Source organism: Curcuma longa, chromosome 21 (assembly GCF_044706935.1).
Source record: "Curcuma longa cultivar G26 ecotype Majalengka, Jawa Barat chromosome 21, ITB_CL_G26_1.1, whole genome shotgun sequence".
NCBI lineage: Eukaryota > Viridiplantae > Streptophyta > Magnoliopsida > Zingiberales > Zingiberaceae > Curcuma > Curcuma longa.
The window spans coordinates 12,648,060-12,664,550 of NC_133881.1; the positions used below are offsets into that span (position 1 = coordinate 12,648,060).

The 16,491-nt window shown below is 36.3% G+C and overlaps 1 protein-coding gene and 2 long non-coding RNA genes across 6 annotated transcripts; 1 reads left to right on the forward strand and 2 right to left on the reverse strand.

Annotated features, from left to right (window-relative positions):
* Nucleotides 1–788: 788 nt before the first annotated feature.
* On the reverse strand, nucleotides 789–7,088 carry LOC141815039 (GTPase LSG1-1-like). The gene is given in 8 exon segments (XM_074702996.1): nucleotides 789–1,434; nucleotides 1,436–2,411; nucleotides 2,501–2,580; nucleotides 4,213–4,269; nucleotides 5,787–5,880; nucleotides 6,293–6,379; nucleotides 6,464–6,565; nucleotides 6,772–7,088. Coding segments are annotated over 8 exon segments (1,743 nt in total). The 5' UTR covers nucleotides 7,002–7,088; the 3' UTR covers nucleotides 789–1,317.
* A 3,114-nt stretch (nucleotides 7,089–10,202) lies between these two features.
* On the forward strand, nucleotides 10,203–11,691 carry LOC141815554 (uncharacterized). 4 transcript variants are annotated; one of them, XR_012600559.1, is made up of 3 exons: nucleotides 10,203–10,497; nucleotides 10,789–11,349; nucleotides 11,414–11,691. It is a non-coding gene; the product is annotated as an uncharacterized LOC141815554 (long non-coding RNA). The 4 variants fall into 4 exon arrangements; XR_012600558.1 differs by having other exon boundaries at nucleotides 10,796–11,349; XR_012600560.1 differs by having other exon boundaries at nucleotides 11,192–11,349.
* Nucleotides 11,692–12,716: 1,025 nt separating this feature from the next.
* Nucleotides 12,717–14,528, reverse strand: LOC141814223 (uncharacterized). Its single transcript, XR_012600464.1, has 4 exons — nucleotides 14,477–14,528; nucleotides 14,213–14,369; nucleotides 12,867–12,990; nucleotides 12,717–12,784 (listed from the first exon to the last, which is right to left on the reverse strand). It is a non-coding gene; the product is annotated as an uncharacterized LOC141814223 (long non-coding RNA).
* Between the last annotated feature and the right edge of the window lie 1,963 nt (nucleotides 14,529–16,491).

Genomic DNA, 16,491 nt, shown 5'->3' on the forward strand with positions numbered 1-16,491 from the left:
TCGATATTCGTGGCTGAGGGCTCTCCTTACCTCCAATAGATTTTTCTCAGTACTATATCATTTATCCAATTCTTATCATTAATACAAAATTTTAGTTTTTTTTTTGCTATAAATACTCAGATAATTAAAAATGTGCGATAATAATTTTTTTTTAAAAAAAAATAGTGGATGACAATGGAGTAAAATAACTCTTTATGAAAAAGAGTAAGGCCATTTTTTATATGAATTTTAAAGAAAAATAATTATTCAAAACATTCCAGTGATCTTAGAAAGCCCAGGTACAAATTGAAGTGTCTGCACTAAGGCTTCAAATATTACAATCAATGTCTCAGAAACAAAGACTTCAAATATTTAGATGTAGTTTATTGTCTGAAGTAAAATTATGTGTTTAATGAGTGACCACTGAATCTACTGAAGTTGAGAACAAAGTGACTGCTGTGCTAGCAAAGGCGACAGTGGGAGCTTCACAAGGATGGTGCTATGTCAATGGTGGAGGTGACAATGGATAGAGAGGAGCAAAAGGGGGAAACACAAGGCAAGAAAGATAAAGAGGGAACGAATTTAAGGAAGTGAAACACAATGCTAAGTAAATTACAATTAACAAACATTTTCAGTAAATGTGGCTACAAGGAATGGGGATAGTCGAGTGGGAGGGAGAGATAGTTTAGCAATTACACATTGAGTTAGTACGGCCAAGTAAGATTTAGCAAATATAAGATGTGCCTTGCGGGACTTTTTGCAACTTCAGATGCGTAAAATACAAATTTTACCAACAAAATAAGCACGAGAATGTAAAAGCCACTGCTTTACCAAATTGCCATAGTATTTGGTACAATTTGCAACAGCTAAGGCTTGCAATTTGAAATGTTAAATTTCGCATCTTGAAACTAAATAGCACATAACCCACACACAACTATAATCACAGGTATCATAGTTACATCTTTAATAGACTTAGCTCTACATCTTTGATTTGTGGCAATGTAGATGAGAGAATTAAATCCACCACACGGAGGCAGTAGAAAACATAATCTTATTGATGTTTGACGCATACAAACTCTTGTTGCACATGATTGTCTCTTCCAGCGTCTGTATTCTGTCTAATGTCACTGGACTTATTCTCATCGATTCTTCCACCACAATGATCTCAAGGCCAAAATAGCACATTATACAAACTTTATGGAGGCACAATGATTCGTGTGACATTTGCTGACAATAAGCCTTCTCTGCTGGGAAGCTGACATATAATTTCTACCCAGTGGAGGCTCCAATATTTACCAAGTTAACGGCTGCCTTTTGGAACACTCTAACAACAGGCATTCAAACGCCATCATGATTGGCCACCCTCCAGGTGTGATCTTTTACTTTCTGAGGCTTCTTATGGTGCTTATTAGTTGAGGCTGAATCTTTCTTTTTCGCAATGGCTGTGTTTTTAGATGTTGATGTCCTGTTTAACTCCAAGTGAATCAAGGTCATCGAGAAGATGGCTTAGAGAATGTTGTTTGAAACCATCTTCAACGGCAATACACTTGGCATCAAAATCACAAGCATTTGGTTCATTGTCTAACAAAGAATTTGGATTGACCATGTCACCTATTCTATTCATAAATATATCTTCTTTTTCTCCAGGTGGCATTTCATAATGGGGAAGCTTCCCATCCACAAAATCTTTCAAGATTATTCGTGCAGCTCTAGTCTCATCTGGCAACCCACTTGAGGTAAAATAACCACGAGATGTGCAATATGCTCTGAGCAACTCAGGAGACAAGGGTGGCCTTGATTGTTGCTCATATGCCTTTGGCTTTGGCAAGGTGATGTTATATGTGCTTTCAATGACATTTCTAGGAACTCTGTTGGCCACAACTTGTACTGCTTCTCGGTGTTCAGTCATCCGATCAATGGGAAGAACACCTGAAGCTATCATTTCATACCTCGAACTGGAAAAAGAAGGAAACACCAGACCAGGGCAGTCACAAAGCATAAGCTCATCTGAGATGATTAATGTCTGGAAATGCTTCGTTTTACCAGGCGTAGAGGTAACCCCAGTGCGCTTTTGTCCAACCAAAGCATTTATCGTAGAGCTTTTTCCAACATTTGGATAGCCAACAAAACCCACAACAACTTGCTTAGATATGGGATTCATAGAACTAGTTTCCGAATATCTGCCTCCAGGAGCTTCATGGTTTTGGGACCTATATGCTCTTATAGCCTCTGCTTCAGACTGCAAACGAGCCAAAAGCTCTTCCCTGCCATATATTTTTGTATCCAACTCTGCCTGGATGGGTTCTTTCAGCACTCTCTCTTCTGTTAATTGGCCCACAAATAGTTTGCCTTCTAAAGCAGCAGAAGCAGCTTTAGCAGACCAAAATACAAAGAGAATCCCATGACGATGAAAGTATTCTGCCCACCGATATCTGCAGAATTCAAATTAAACAGAAGAGAGAAATTTCTTCAGTTTGATATCCCTGCAAGTATATACAAAAATAAGGTCAGCAAATCTCACCTTATGCTGATTGGTAGAAGATCTGCTTTATTGACCAGCAACAGTGTCTTCTTGTGCTCATCCAGCTCCCGTGCATATTCCTGACGTTTAGGGAAAAAATAGAAAATATTGTACAGCCGATTTAAAATTTAAAACATAGGTTTAAACTTTAAGACTGTTTAGACCTATTGCATCAGTCTGATAAGGAATGTTAAAATAGCAAGACTGAAGCTATTGGTTGGTGTATAATAGGTGATATCAACCATAAAACAGTACCATAGTTGTGTGAAATTGAGTGGTATTTTCCATGACCGAAGTATCTAACACTAATTAAAAATATTACAAAAAAAAATTCTTAGTCTAGCAGAAGTATTGTTCACATTCACAAGATTCCAAAGGCAAGAATACAAAGAAAATTTCATCTTCAAAGTGGAGTGATTTGAAAATCCATAAATAAAAAACCCTGTAAAAGTGGGAATAATTCAAATCCTCAGAGTCATGCAAGCTCAAGTGAGTATGAAAACTACTTCCATCTTACAACAACACAACTTAGGAATTACCATTTCAAAAGGGGGAATGACACACCTACATAGTGTGGATAGACCACTCTTCACATCCCTTTGTAATCTTTTGATTGTTTTTGCTTACTTTTCAATTGCAATCTTACTGTAAACATCCACAATTATTTAACCAACTAAATATTCCTAGATATTGTCATGGAGAGTCCTACCTTACAATGGCATAACCTTGCAGAATCAAGCCAAATAAGCTTGAGATATCGGGTAAATTTTATTCTTAACAAATGATCTCATTGGAGTCATACCAGCTAATTGAAACAATAACAACATGAAACTTCAGCATTACAAAGATTAGACTGAGATGTACATTAACCTTTGGAACATTTGGAAAAACTAGTTGCAGTGACAATGCATTGTTAAAGTATATCTTCCAAACAATTTTCTGTTCGATGCAGAATATCCTCTTTGGAAGACTGCACATTGAAGGTGAATGTTTGAGCTGCTTAAAAGTCAGCAAATGATTATTGATTGATGGCTTTAGGTGAACAGAAAAAATGTAAAATCATTGGAATACCAATGCCACAACCCATTGACTAATCTCCCTGTAAGTGTAGTGTACTTCATGGGTAAACTCTAGTGACCAAGTCTGAGGTCAAGCAGCAGTTTAGCTTCTTCACTGTGAAGATGAGTATGATACACTGCTTCCAAACCAAAGAGTATTCTTCATGTACCATCATTTTATTGATTAAAGTATTGTTTAATCACTTCATCATTTAGAGCTAAGAATGCCTCTCGTGATCTGTCCAAAGATGTGGTGTAATTTGATGTTTGTCGACAATGAATGTTGCAAAGACATGAGTAGATATTCTTGCTAACTTGAGAGGCTTCCTGATAACCTGCATCCCAAGGAATGGTGTGGTTTTCTTTACAATTTTCAAGGAGAGAGCTAGTGTCTCACTCATGTAATGTACGGCATACATGTTATAATGTGGGTCTCATTGTATCTCACACATCATTTGGTTTTAAACCAAATTAGAGAAGAATAGCAGGTAATACTAAGAAATATCCTAATTACATGGAGATCAAAGGCAATACATGAGATGGTTACTGAAGTAGACTTGCACTTGGAGTGCAAAATTTTACATAACAAAGCCACAAATGCATATAGTTTATCAAAAGATGATAAGAAATATGGTAATAAAGGATGAAAGATACCTCAAGGTCTGGACACCGATAAAATAGTGGATCCCGAGCATCAACCACCATGACAAGCTAAGCAAAGGTATTCGTCTCCTTCAGATAACTCATGAAATATAATAACACTGGAAATAGATTCTAGAAAGCTGATAATGTAACTGAATAAACACAATTCAACAGGAGTTTTATAGATAAAATATAATAATTACAATAGTTGCATAGTTACTTATACCAATTAATAAATTGTTCAGTGATCAATTAAGCAACATAAAAGGGCAGTCCGGTGCACGAAGCTCCCACTAATGCGAGATCCCGGAAAAGGGTCATACCACATTGGAAGGATGCATGAGGATCAATCAAGCAACATGAGGATCATATTTTTCAGGAAACAGAAAGCAGAATGAATGGTGCATGCTTAATATACTATAGGTGTGATGACTTTCTCTCCTGGGCTATTTAGTCAGCATGAAGTTTGCTATAGAATACTTCTCACATATAAAGTGATCGTTTTAGAGATCTGAGTCCATTCTCTTTGATGTAGATGGGGTTAACAATATGCTTGAATGCTCCTCATGGTATGAGGAAGATATAGAAAAAATAAAAATGCAGTGACCACACACATATGAGAAAGTGTGCATGTTCAACATGCTAGTCTGCCCACACTCATATGAGGAGAAACATCATTACCTATGAAATTACAAGAAGTGTTCACCCAATCAAATTTTATAAAAGAAATACCTTTAGGACTATCTTAAACTTATGTGAGAATGGCATAAAATTATGTGGGAAGCTTGTTATGAAGAAGCTTGTATATCATCTCAAAGAAGCATAAAACAGTTGGGATGTGATCAGTGACCACTGTTGGTAGCTCGAGATGTTTCAAAACGCATTGGAAGGTTTAATGTAGCAGCTTGCACCAATGAATGTATGTACATGAAATAATCAGTCTAGCAATGCTATGATGCCTTTGTAAATTTTATATACTCAGACTGCCAATTAAGAAATAAAAGCTAAACAACATAAGTAATTATTTGATATTACATAAAGCTGCAATTCAATTCAAGGTAGGGTCACATTGTATGACACTTGACTGATGTCAAACGGAAGTGACTTGTAAAATGATTATTAAACTAATTATTATAACATATTAATGCTGAAAATTGTTCATAATTGTGTTTCCAGTGTTGCATCTATGATATTGTCAAAATCTATGAATTTCAAAATAAGTTTTCACTAAAAGAATAGGAGTTCACATGAACTGAGTGGAGAACCAGCACAATATAATGTTAAATTATCATTGATTAATCAAAGCACATTCTCTAATCAAATACACTTATTACACACACTGCAACTTGATATTTGTAGAATAAGTAAATAGTCGATTATCATTTAATTCTAGTCATCATGTCACAGACCAGCATCACATGATTGGCATATATTCAGATGCAAAATAAAGCAGTTTTTATCTTTATTTTTGCCAAAAAAAAAAAAACTGCAATAAGAAATTGTATAAAGCAATGTCAGTTACGCTATTAAATTTCAATTGAATGCAAAACGCTATTAAATTTCAATTGAATGCAAAAGGGACACACCAGATCACTTCTTTCAAGAACTCTCCATAGTTGTCTCCAGATGTCCAGGTTTTTCTCAAAAGGAGTAAGTACAAGTTTCTCATTCTCTTCTAGCCTGCAAAAAACATGCAAAGTGAGATACTAAAAGCAAGTAAACAAAAACAAGCAAAGTTCAAGGTCACTAAAGAAATGAAATATAACTAGGGGAATTTCATGCAAGGTTGAAAAGTCCATCTGGCATCTATGGCGCATTAAGCCCTGTCACTAGGTTCTAACGGTTGACACAAAAAACTTTAAACCCTACTGCTTTTGTCAGACTAGTGCAGTAACGTGGTTGGAGATAGGAGTGGCAACTTATGAAACAATGCCTGATCGGTTGTTTTTCCAAACCACTAAAATGGGAGGAAAGACTAGTCTTTTAATATAAAATCACAGTATAATTCAATATATATTCCACTTATCTAGAAGGTGAAAATATATATATATAACGGAGACAATACTGTGCTATAAGTCTATAAAAACATGACCTGGCAAGATTTCTCCGCCACTCCAGAAAAGCCTGTTTTTCATTAGCATCAAGCTCCTCAATTGACATCTGAGCACTCCATGGTGGCCTACAACCGACACCGACATTGAACATAATCATACGCGTGGTTCAACCAAATATCGCGAGAAACAAATAAATCATGCAATTGCACCTGCGGGGAACCCGAAGACTCCTAGCGTGCAAGGCTTCCTCCTCTTTCCGCATCTTCCGTTTCTCCTCCTCCGTCATACCATCCATGTCAGAGCTAGGATCCCTGTTCCGCATGATTGAACAAATAGTAAGTTAAGCAGAGAGTAACAGGAAAATTGAACTATCGGACAGAGATGCAAGTCAAAATATAGATGGATTCAACGAGATGAATAAAAATTGTGTTATGTATTAAACTCTTGTTTTCCAAAAACAAAGACGCGAGAATAATCAACGTGAATATCAATCAAAAACTAAAGAAGGAAAGCGTACAGATTAATGAGGAGATTGGCGGAGGGGTTATCAGAGGAGTAGATGCGATCTGCCTCCGCGGCCTTCTCGAGGATGGCGTCTATGTCGCTGACGTCGATGACGGACTCAAGAACACGCCGTTGCTGGAGGTGGAGGGCGTGGCCCTTCTCCTTGGACTCCCGCACCATCTGGTTGTGTTTCTTGATAAGAGCACGCCCCAATCCATCCGATGACCCCTTCTTCCCTCCCATCTTCCTGATACTCCCGTCTCGATCGACGCGTCGCCGGAGGTGTTCTTGAAAGGAAGGTGTTAAGCAAACCCTAGAATTTCTTTTAGTAGGACGGATGACAAACACAAAATGGCAGCTGCGGTGAGATTGGTCTTTTCTTCTTATGACGCGCGGACTGTTCTTTTCTTCGTATGAGTACCTTTGAAAATTTATTAATATACAAGTATTTTAAATACCTATTTTAGGTTAAAAAAATAAGTAAATGATATATAAGATTTTAAGTGAAAATATCGCCCTAGATTATTTTTTTCATTCAAAATTAATATTTATATCCCATTAAAATGCAAATGTTTATAAACTACATACTTTATGTAATTTATTAGTTTAGTCATCTATTAGAGATTAAAGAGAGCTCCGGGAATGATGCAGTGGTAAATTTTTATGAAATTGAGTTGGTCATCTTTTGACTTCAACAAAAAGTGAAATTCGTCATCTCAACCTCTACACGGTCAGTCTCACGATCATCTATAAAGAGGTAAATTGAGAAGTTGCAGTTGATCATAACGAAGAATAGCATTATCTCTAGTTGAGAAGTGCAATCATCTCACATTCCAGTCCACTACAGAGCCAAAGAAACGAACAGCCCATGGAGTAGGTCTAGTTGAATAAGTAAACAGATGCAAGAAACAGTGCAACAAGAGAGGCACAAAGCTACAAAACAAAAGTAGCCCTTTCCCTCTGTTGCTGCCGGCACTGGACCAAGAAGGTAAAGAGAGTAGCTGATGAGGCGAGCAACCCTTTTCTTGTTGTTGGGAAACTTTAGTTAAAGGCCTCAATTATCCAAGAAGGGGAACTAATAATATTCAACCAAAAAATAAGTGTGAAATATTTCTTATTCTTATTGTAATGACTAATTTCGATCGGATTACCGATCAGGCAAAGATCACAAACCCTAGTATCATATCCAGTCCGGACATGAATTGTATCAGAGAAAAATGCAACCGATCGGACAGGGAAGGGGAGATGCAGAACGGAGCCGAGCATACCGACGGGTTTATTGCTGGTGTTGATTGTCAGGAGGGAGATCCCGCCGACCTTGGGACGGAACACCCCGATCTGAGCACTACGGGAGGAGAGGCAGCTGTCTCAGGGCGACAGCTGGGCGCCGTTGGAGTAGAACGAGTCGCGGACGTCGGCGAAGGCGATGCCAAAGGTGAAGCCGTACGTACGTCGTCCCATCGCTGGACCTTGGAGTCGATCGGCGCAAGGGGTGAAGGCGCAGTTCTCGTTACCAGCCTCCACCAGCGCTGCCAGAAATGCCACAATGACTCCGCCGCCGCATTCCTCCTTCTGCCTGCCGTCGATCCCTTTCCCGTTTGCACGAACAAATCGCGTCATCGCCGAAGGTGTGTTTTTTCCGTGTGAGAGCGAGAGAAAATTTAAATGAAAGTTTTTTTGTTTTTGCTCTTGTTTTCCTATTTTTTTCTTTTTCATTAAAAAAAATAAAATAGATGTGGTAATCTTGTGGCCATTAAATATTAATAAGAAAATATATCAACTACAGTTTTTCAATTTATCTTTTTATAAATTTATGAAATTGATCGTGTAGAACGCTAAGTTGCAGATTACACCTTTTATAGAAAAATATAAATCAGATCTTGCGATGGGCCCATCTTGCCACAAAGTTGATCACTTAGGTTCGTTTAGCCATTGTTGTCCATGCGAAATATATATATTTTGAAAAATAAGTTATAGAAAATTAAATTAATTACTAAGTCTGGCCAACATATTTAATAATTCGACATTCTTAACCATATCTCACATGTAGTGAGTTGTTGCACCTTTTGCGTTCCTATCATTTCACGGATCCGATGGGGTTTGTTTATATGAGGCTGAAGGAAGGATGTGTCATATGTCATATGATATTAAATTGGTAATGTTAATAAAAACAACATTTTTAGTATGAGTTCAATAAAAATAGGTCATAGTCAACCTATTTTTATTTACTTTCTTTGTTTTTTAGGTTAAATTCAATTGCGTGTATTGGATTATATATACCTCTAATTTTATAATTTGGTTTGTCTAGACTTTGCTAATCCTCTTGATAAAAGAGTTAGATTTGTTAATTAGTCTCTTATAATTTCCTTATAGCCATTGTTATAACTCCAAAGTTGAATCATATAAAATTCTTTGTTTATAGTACTTATGTTATTTGTTTTCTTTTTATGTTCATGATCTTTATCAAATTTTTTATTTTCTACTAACAAACGCATCTATCTTAGTTAAAATATTTGTTTAAAAATGAAGAAGGTCCGTCTACTTTTATTAGATTCCAATTACCTCAATACTTTGATAAGAATTTTGTAAAAACAAATTTAAATTTAAATACAAGGTTATTTTTATATTGGACATGGGTTTTTTTATAATAAACTTTTAAGAAATATATACAAATTTTAAATTTTAAAATAGCTTTTGTATAATTTCTAGATTTTAATTTAACGAATCTAAATTTAGATTTTCTTAGAATAGTACTTTAAAACTTTAAAATTAGTATTTTTTAAATTTTTTTTATAAATCTAAAATTTTAAAATAAATATTCTAAAATTTCAAATATAATTTTTTAAAAAATATTTTTTTATTTTTGTAAAAAAAATCTAGATTTCACAAAGATTTTGTGAATCAAAAGTATTACAAAAAAGTTTGCAAAAAAAAATCAACCTTAATTTTATAAGCTGCAAATCTTCTGTAATTAGGATATATAATTTGTAAAACAACCATTATAAAAAATAAATTTTATAAGTAAATAAATATTTTTTTTCTTTTTATAGAAATGTAAATCTTATATCAATTTATTAGAAGCTAAAGAGCACCTGAAAAATAAGATCACTCGTGATCAAATGAAGCATAAATTATTGACAGATATCAGTAGTTTCATAATAATTTGATTTAATATATATCACACTAGTTGACTGAGTAAACGAATTATAAAAGTAGACATATGGAACACAACCCAACTAGGAACTTTCAACTTCATGCTAGAATGCTACGAGGCACAAATTTACAACAGAAATGATAGAGAGCAGGAAAAATGTAACAGGAAACATAGCATGACACACGTGGCGGTCCACGTGTGTCATGCCACGTGGGTTTCATGTTCTCTCCCCCCTTCCCCCAAAATCCCGAAATCGAAGCCTCTTCGCCATTTCCCTCCTTCGGCGAAAACGCAAACCCTAACCTCGCGCGTCTCTTCCTCCTCCTCCTTCGCGCCGTCTCTTCCTCCTCCTCCTTCGCCAACTTCCGTTTGCCGCCGTTGTTGCCGCCGAGAGGACCGCGCGTTCCTCTTCTCCGCGCCGCCTCCTCTTCTGCGCCTTTTCCTTCTCTTCTCTGCCGCCTCCTTCTTCCTCCTCCTCCTTCGGCGAAAAAAAAGGGCTTCCTTTTTCATCTTCTTCCTCGACGGGGAAGCACAGAAGTAGCAGAAGGACTTATAGTAGCTGCTAATTTCAGGAAGAGTTAGAAGGTTAGTTTTTCGATTCTTGTATATTTCTCGTGTTTTTTTTCCCCTTTGTGTAGTGGATTCCCTTGAACCATAGAATTTTTTAATCTTACTCTGTCACTACGACTGTTTATTTTGGTGAAGAGTTAGGAGTTCACTTTATCAATTCTTGTTTGTTTTCGTGGTTTTCTTTTGTATGGTGAAATTGGTGAGGAATCTGGAGATATAGTGTTTTGGTGTCGGATCTGTGAAAAGATTTTTTGTCTTTTTTTTTGAGGAATTTGTTGAGCTCTGATGGCTTCGATTGCTTTGAAGTGTGCAGTTTAATGGTCGTAGGAGCTACTGTGCTACGTATAACCAAAGGGCTTTTCAGGTCATGGTTTGGTTATGGTTTTGGAGTGTGATTGATTGAAGGAGGTAAAGGTTTCAGTTCGGGCTTTTGGTGTTTTGAATTTTGACTGCTAGTTTTCCTAGATTTCACATGAATTTGGGGTTTTAATGTGCAAACTAAATGTATCGTCATCCACCATGTGGTCTGTATACATCTTAAGGTCTTGTATCCTTTTGTTAAGAATTGGGAAGGGAACGATGCTACCTGTGAGTTAACACACATGAATTAAGCTTGATTATGTTAGTTGAAACCATTTTTGTTAGGATTAGGGAATTTGTCATACTAGGCCATCTTCAGAGTTTAAGGCCCTGTTTATTCTTGCGGAAGGATGTGAGCGTCGAGGCAGCGTGGGGCTCTCTCACACTGGCATCACCATTCCAAGAAGCCAAATTGGGAAGAGCAGGAGCAGGGATTGCTTGTGCCACAGCAGCAGAAAACTTACTGAAGCATCAGTTTCATTCTGCAAGTTTAATGGCGGTATCAAGGTATGATTTACTTTCCTCTGTGAGTTTTTTATTGTGCTGAAGGATTTGACATCTGTATTTACAGAAGGACTGGATGAAGGACCGCGGTTCAATCGACCAGCTTCATCAGAAAAAGGATGCAGATCTTCTTCCTTTTTGCAGATTAGAGAGCTTTAGATCCACAGCTTCAATCCACCAGCTTTAGATCCTTTTTGCTTAACAATCTTAGCTTTTGAACAAGAAAATTAATGGCATTTAAGTATTTGGTTGTGTATGATGAACTTGTTTCTTGTGAGGACAGAAATAACTGCAGGGACCAACTTTTGTTTGAGACTCCAATGAACTCTGACTGCATATGACAATTTGGACAATCATTGCAAGTCATGGTAACATTTTTTTAACGTATTTAACTCTTCAATATAGAGATCAAAAGTATCGTTTATATTGGATTTCACTGATTGCAAGAGAAATAAATGATGGATTTGCTATCACCTACTGAACCTTCCCTCCGGATTTGTTAGCACCATTTCAGCAACGCATACTCCAGAGCAGTTCAACAAGCTTAAACCAAACCCCCTAATGGATCATTGCTCGGTGATCAGACAGTTTCCTCTAGTAATCACAGGAGTGACTTATTTAAGATTCAATCGATATGCATGTAAGTTTTTTAAAAAATTTATTTTCACCCCTTTAACCAACCAATTTACTGTAAATTGATTGCATCAATCATAGAAGAATGCAATTGACAAGTTTCAGTTCTAGCTGAAAAGTATAAGGTTTTCGTAAAGGGATCAAAAATCATTGAACAAATGAAGATTACAAGTTTCAGTGCTGCTGTTCTTAGTCTGCTCGAGATTGGCCAGCACGAGAGGAAAGGATGATGCCGACAATGAGACCATAGAGAGCAAGAGCTTCCGCAAAGATGAATATAAGAATCATTTCAATTCCCCAAGACATTCATTGGATATATAGCATGGCCTACACATTGAATGAACCAGGATTCAAGAATCATGTGGCAATCACAAACTACTGAAACTTACATTCTGAAATTAAGTACAAAAGTAATACAACTTAAGCATTCAGAGGTCTAATATGACAATTTAAGCATCAAAAGTAATACAACTTAAGCATTTATAGCTTTCCAAGCATACTTTGCCACTTTTAATGTTCCAAGCAAAAACAATTATAACTCCAACTACAAGTTTGTGAAATACAATAAATTAAATTCAGTTATATTCATCTGAATAGAAAGCTACACGTGTGACAATCCACATTATCAAACACATCATCACCACAAGTAGTTGTCGATTTCTTTTCTTTGTTTTATCCAAATCAAAGAGTAACTTGCATCATCCTCCAATTTGGTTATTCTTCTTAGCAATCCTGGTATTACTTGTGTTGATCTACTACACATCTCATCATCAACCCATGTCCAAAAACCACACCCCCCTTCATTCTGCAATTCTAAGTTATTTATGAGATTAAATGTCCATATTTTACACATAAAAAATTGACAAATAATGTTAACTTTTTCCTACCTCAAATAGTGAGCATATAGCAAATCTCCTTCCTGGGTTATCAACAGTCCATGAAGTGATGATTTTCGCCGTTAGTCCACATCTGCATTTCGGTGTATTAGTGTAGTACTTAGGCATTTTTAACCTGCAAGGACAAACATACTTTATAAATTACAAACTCCAAACACCACTAAAAAATTTAAACTTCAACAATATATGAATCAATTTGCATCATCACAATATTAACATACAATAATGAGCCGACATCCTATGGCAGATATCATGGTATACACAAAATACAAGAATTTAAAGATTATGCTCTAAATTCAAAATCAAATATGAAATATTTACAGGCTAACAATGAAATATTTACGTTTCCATCGATCCGATCTCAGAACTCAGAAAAACAAAAGATGAGAGATTAAACAAAAATCAGGCTACCAACCAAGTTCAAACCTAGCGTCAGCTCTAGGTGCCTAATGATGTTGGCAATCTCGAGAAAGAGCTCGTAGTCATTGCACAGAACCTGATGGGATTCATAGCTTAGGAAAAGGATGTGGTGAAAAACTTGACAGGAACTGGAAGGCAAGAATGCCTACCAAGACAGCCATGAGGAAGGAACATTTACAAGTTATAGAGGGAGATGTTGCAAATAATTATTTCTAAATGGTACCTCTACAAGGATTTGCCCTAGCTGATTGCAAAAAATTGGGCTTGCTAATAACAAGCATATCATTCAGGTCAGCCTTACAACAGGGATGCTTGCTGAATGAAGACGTACACCGAAAAATTGAATTCTAAGAGACTGATTGAGAAAACAGCAATTACAATTTTTTGTTCATATCATTTCATTGACCAGCCACATGAATCTTATCGCTCTAAAGACAATCATGATCAGAAAATACTGTACTAAAATACAGACAAATATTGGGGCTCTTTTTTGCCTAATTTTCAACCAACAGAACTTAAGCTTAAGATGCATAGATAAAGAAGCTACCTTTACATTTTAAAGATAATACCCCAAGCCAGAGTTTATAAAAGAGTAGCAATCAGAAATAAAACGGACAATGATTAAAAATTATCATTTTTTATACAAAGGAAGGCAAGATGCAACCTTAGTGTATGTATATATAATAAGAGAGGTCATTTAGTGTCTAATATACACTGCCAAGTAACAACACAGTTGCACAAACACAGCTATATAATCTCTCCAAAAAGACGGCAGCATTGCCAACCACTTGTAATACTAGAGGAAAATTTTCAGTGGCATATATGACAATGGTAAAAGTGAAAATAAATTCTTCACTGATCAGCATCATAAGATAAACATACCCAATATTAGAATGTCTAGGAGTCTAATTTTATACCTTAAGAGCAAAAAATTGGCTTGTCCACTTGTGACGAACAAGCTGAACAATTCCACCACTACCCTTTCCAACTACTTTCACCGCATCCAAGTCATCCAAACTCAATGTATTATCCAATGGTTTGATAAGAGGTGGCTGGATTACAATGCAAGAAATACTGTGAGACAAAGCTACAGATTCAGTAGAAGGAACCAATTGTATACAGAAAACTTAAGTACTTAATTATGAACATGAAAAAAAAGGTTAACGATTGACATGTATTACCATGAAGCAGCGCAGAGGAGGAGGAAGAAGGAGGCGGCGCGGAGAAGAGGAGGAGGCGCAGAGAAGAGAAGGAAAAGGCGCAGAAGAGGAGGCGGCGCGGAGAAGAGGAACGCGCGGTCCTCTCGGCGGCAGCAACGGCGGCAAACGGAAGCTGGCGAAGGAGGAGGAGGAAGAGACGGCGACAGAAGCTGGCGAAGGAGGAGGAGGAAGAGACGAGGGTTAGGGTTTGCGTTTTCGCCGAAGGAGGGAAATGGGTTTTCGCCGAAGGAGGAGGAAGAAGGAGGCGGCAGAGAAGAGAAGGAAAAGGCGCAGAAGAGGAGGCGGCGCGGAGAAGAGGAACGCGCGGTCCTCTCGGCGGCAACAACGGTGGCAAACGGAAGCTGGCAAAGGAGGAGGAGGAAGAGGCGGCGCGAAGGAGGAGGAGGAAGAGACGAGGTTAGGGTTTGCGTTTTCGCCGAAGGAGGGAAATGGCGAAGAGGCTTCGATTTCGGGATTTTGGGGGAAGGGGGGAGAGAACATGAAACCCACATGGCAGTCCACGTGGCATGACACACGTGGACCGCCACGTGTGTCATGCTATGTTTCCTGCTACATTTTCCTGTTCTCTATCATTTCTCAATTTACAATGAGTTCTTCTGCAATTCTGGTAATTTTCGATAATTCAGATAATTACTTTGATCCAGAAAATTTAACCTGAATTCATAAAAACGAATTCAAGCTTCTGAATCTTGAAGCTTGACATGGGTTTTTTTATAATAAACTTTTAAGAAATATATATATGCAAATTTTAAATTTTAAAAGAGCTTTTGTAAAATTTCTAGATTTTAATTTAACGAATCTAAATTTAGATTTTGCAAATTTAGACGTTCTTAGAATAGTACTTTAAAATTTTAAAAATAGTATTTTTTATAAATCTAAAATTTTAAAATAAATTATTCTAAAATTTCAAATATAATTTTCTTAAAAAATATTTTTTTGTAAAAAAAATCTAGATTTTACAAATATTTTGTGAATCAAAAGTATTAATTACAAAAAGGTTTGCAAAAAATAAAAAATTCAAACTTAATTTTATAAGCTGCAAATCTTCTGAAATTAGGATTTATAATTTGTAAACAACACATTATAAAAATAAATTTTATAAGTAAATAAATACTATTTTTTCCCTTTTTATAGAAATGTAAATCTTATATCAATTTATTAGAAGCTAAAGAGCGCACTTGAAAAATAAGATCACTCGTGATCAAATGAAGCATAAATTATTGACAGATATCAGTAGTTTCATAATAATTTGATTTGATATCACACTAGTTGACTGAGTAAACGAATTATAAAAGTTGACATATGGAACACAACCCAACTATAGGAACTCCATGCTAGAATGCTACAAGGCACAAATTTACAATGAGTTCTTCTGCAATTCTCGTAATTTTCGATAATTCAGATTATTACCTTGATCCAGAAAATTTAACCTGAATTATTCAAGCTTCTGAATCTTGAAGATAAATTCCATGTAGCAGTACTTGAATGTAGCAGTACTAGTACCTTTGATCAGTCATCAGAATATGACACAACTATATATATATATATATATATATATATATATATATATATATATATATATATATATATATATATATATATATATATATATATAAATCTATATATATAAATCTATATATATTTGATTTTTGAGCATAAATCGAATAATGGAGACCTATGAATAAGTGGTAATGTTGGCAATCCTTGTAGATATATGTGCAACTAGCTAGGTGAGTAAATAATGGTTTTATTGTGCTATTTTGTTGCCTAGCTAGTCAACAGAAGGTTTTGGGGGGCAATGCAACAACAAAACGGGAGCAAGGAGTTGGGCAAAACATGTGGGGTTGTGATAGATCATTAATGAGGGGACAGAGACTGCCACCCACTCATTCATTCAATCATAATCTTTTCCACCACCACCACCACCACTACATCCCCCTCCTCCTCCTTCACCATATTTTTTGCCTCTCCAATAC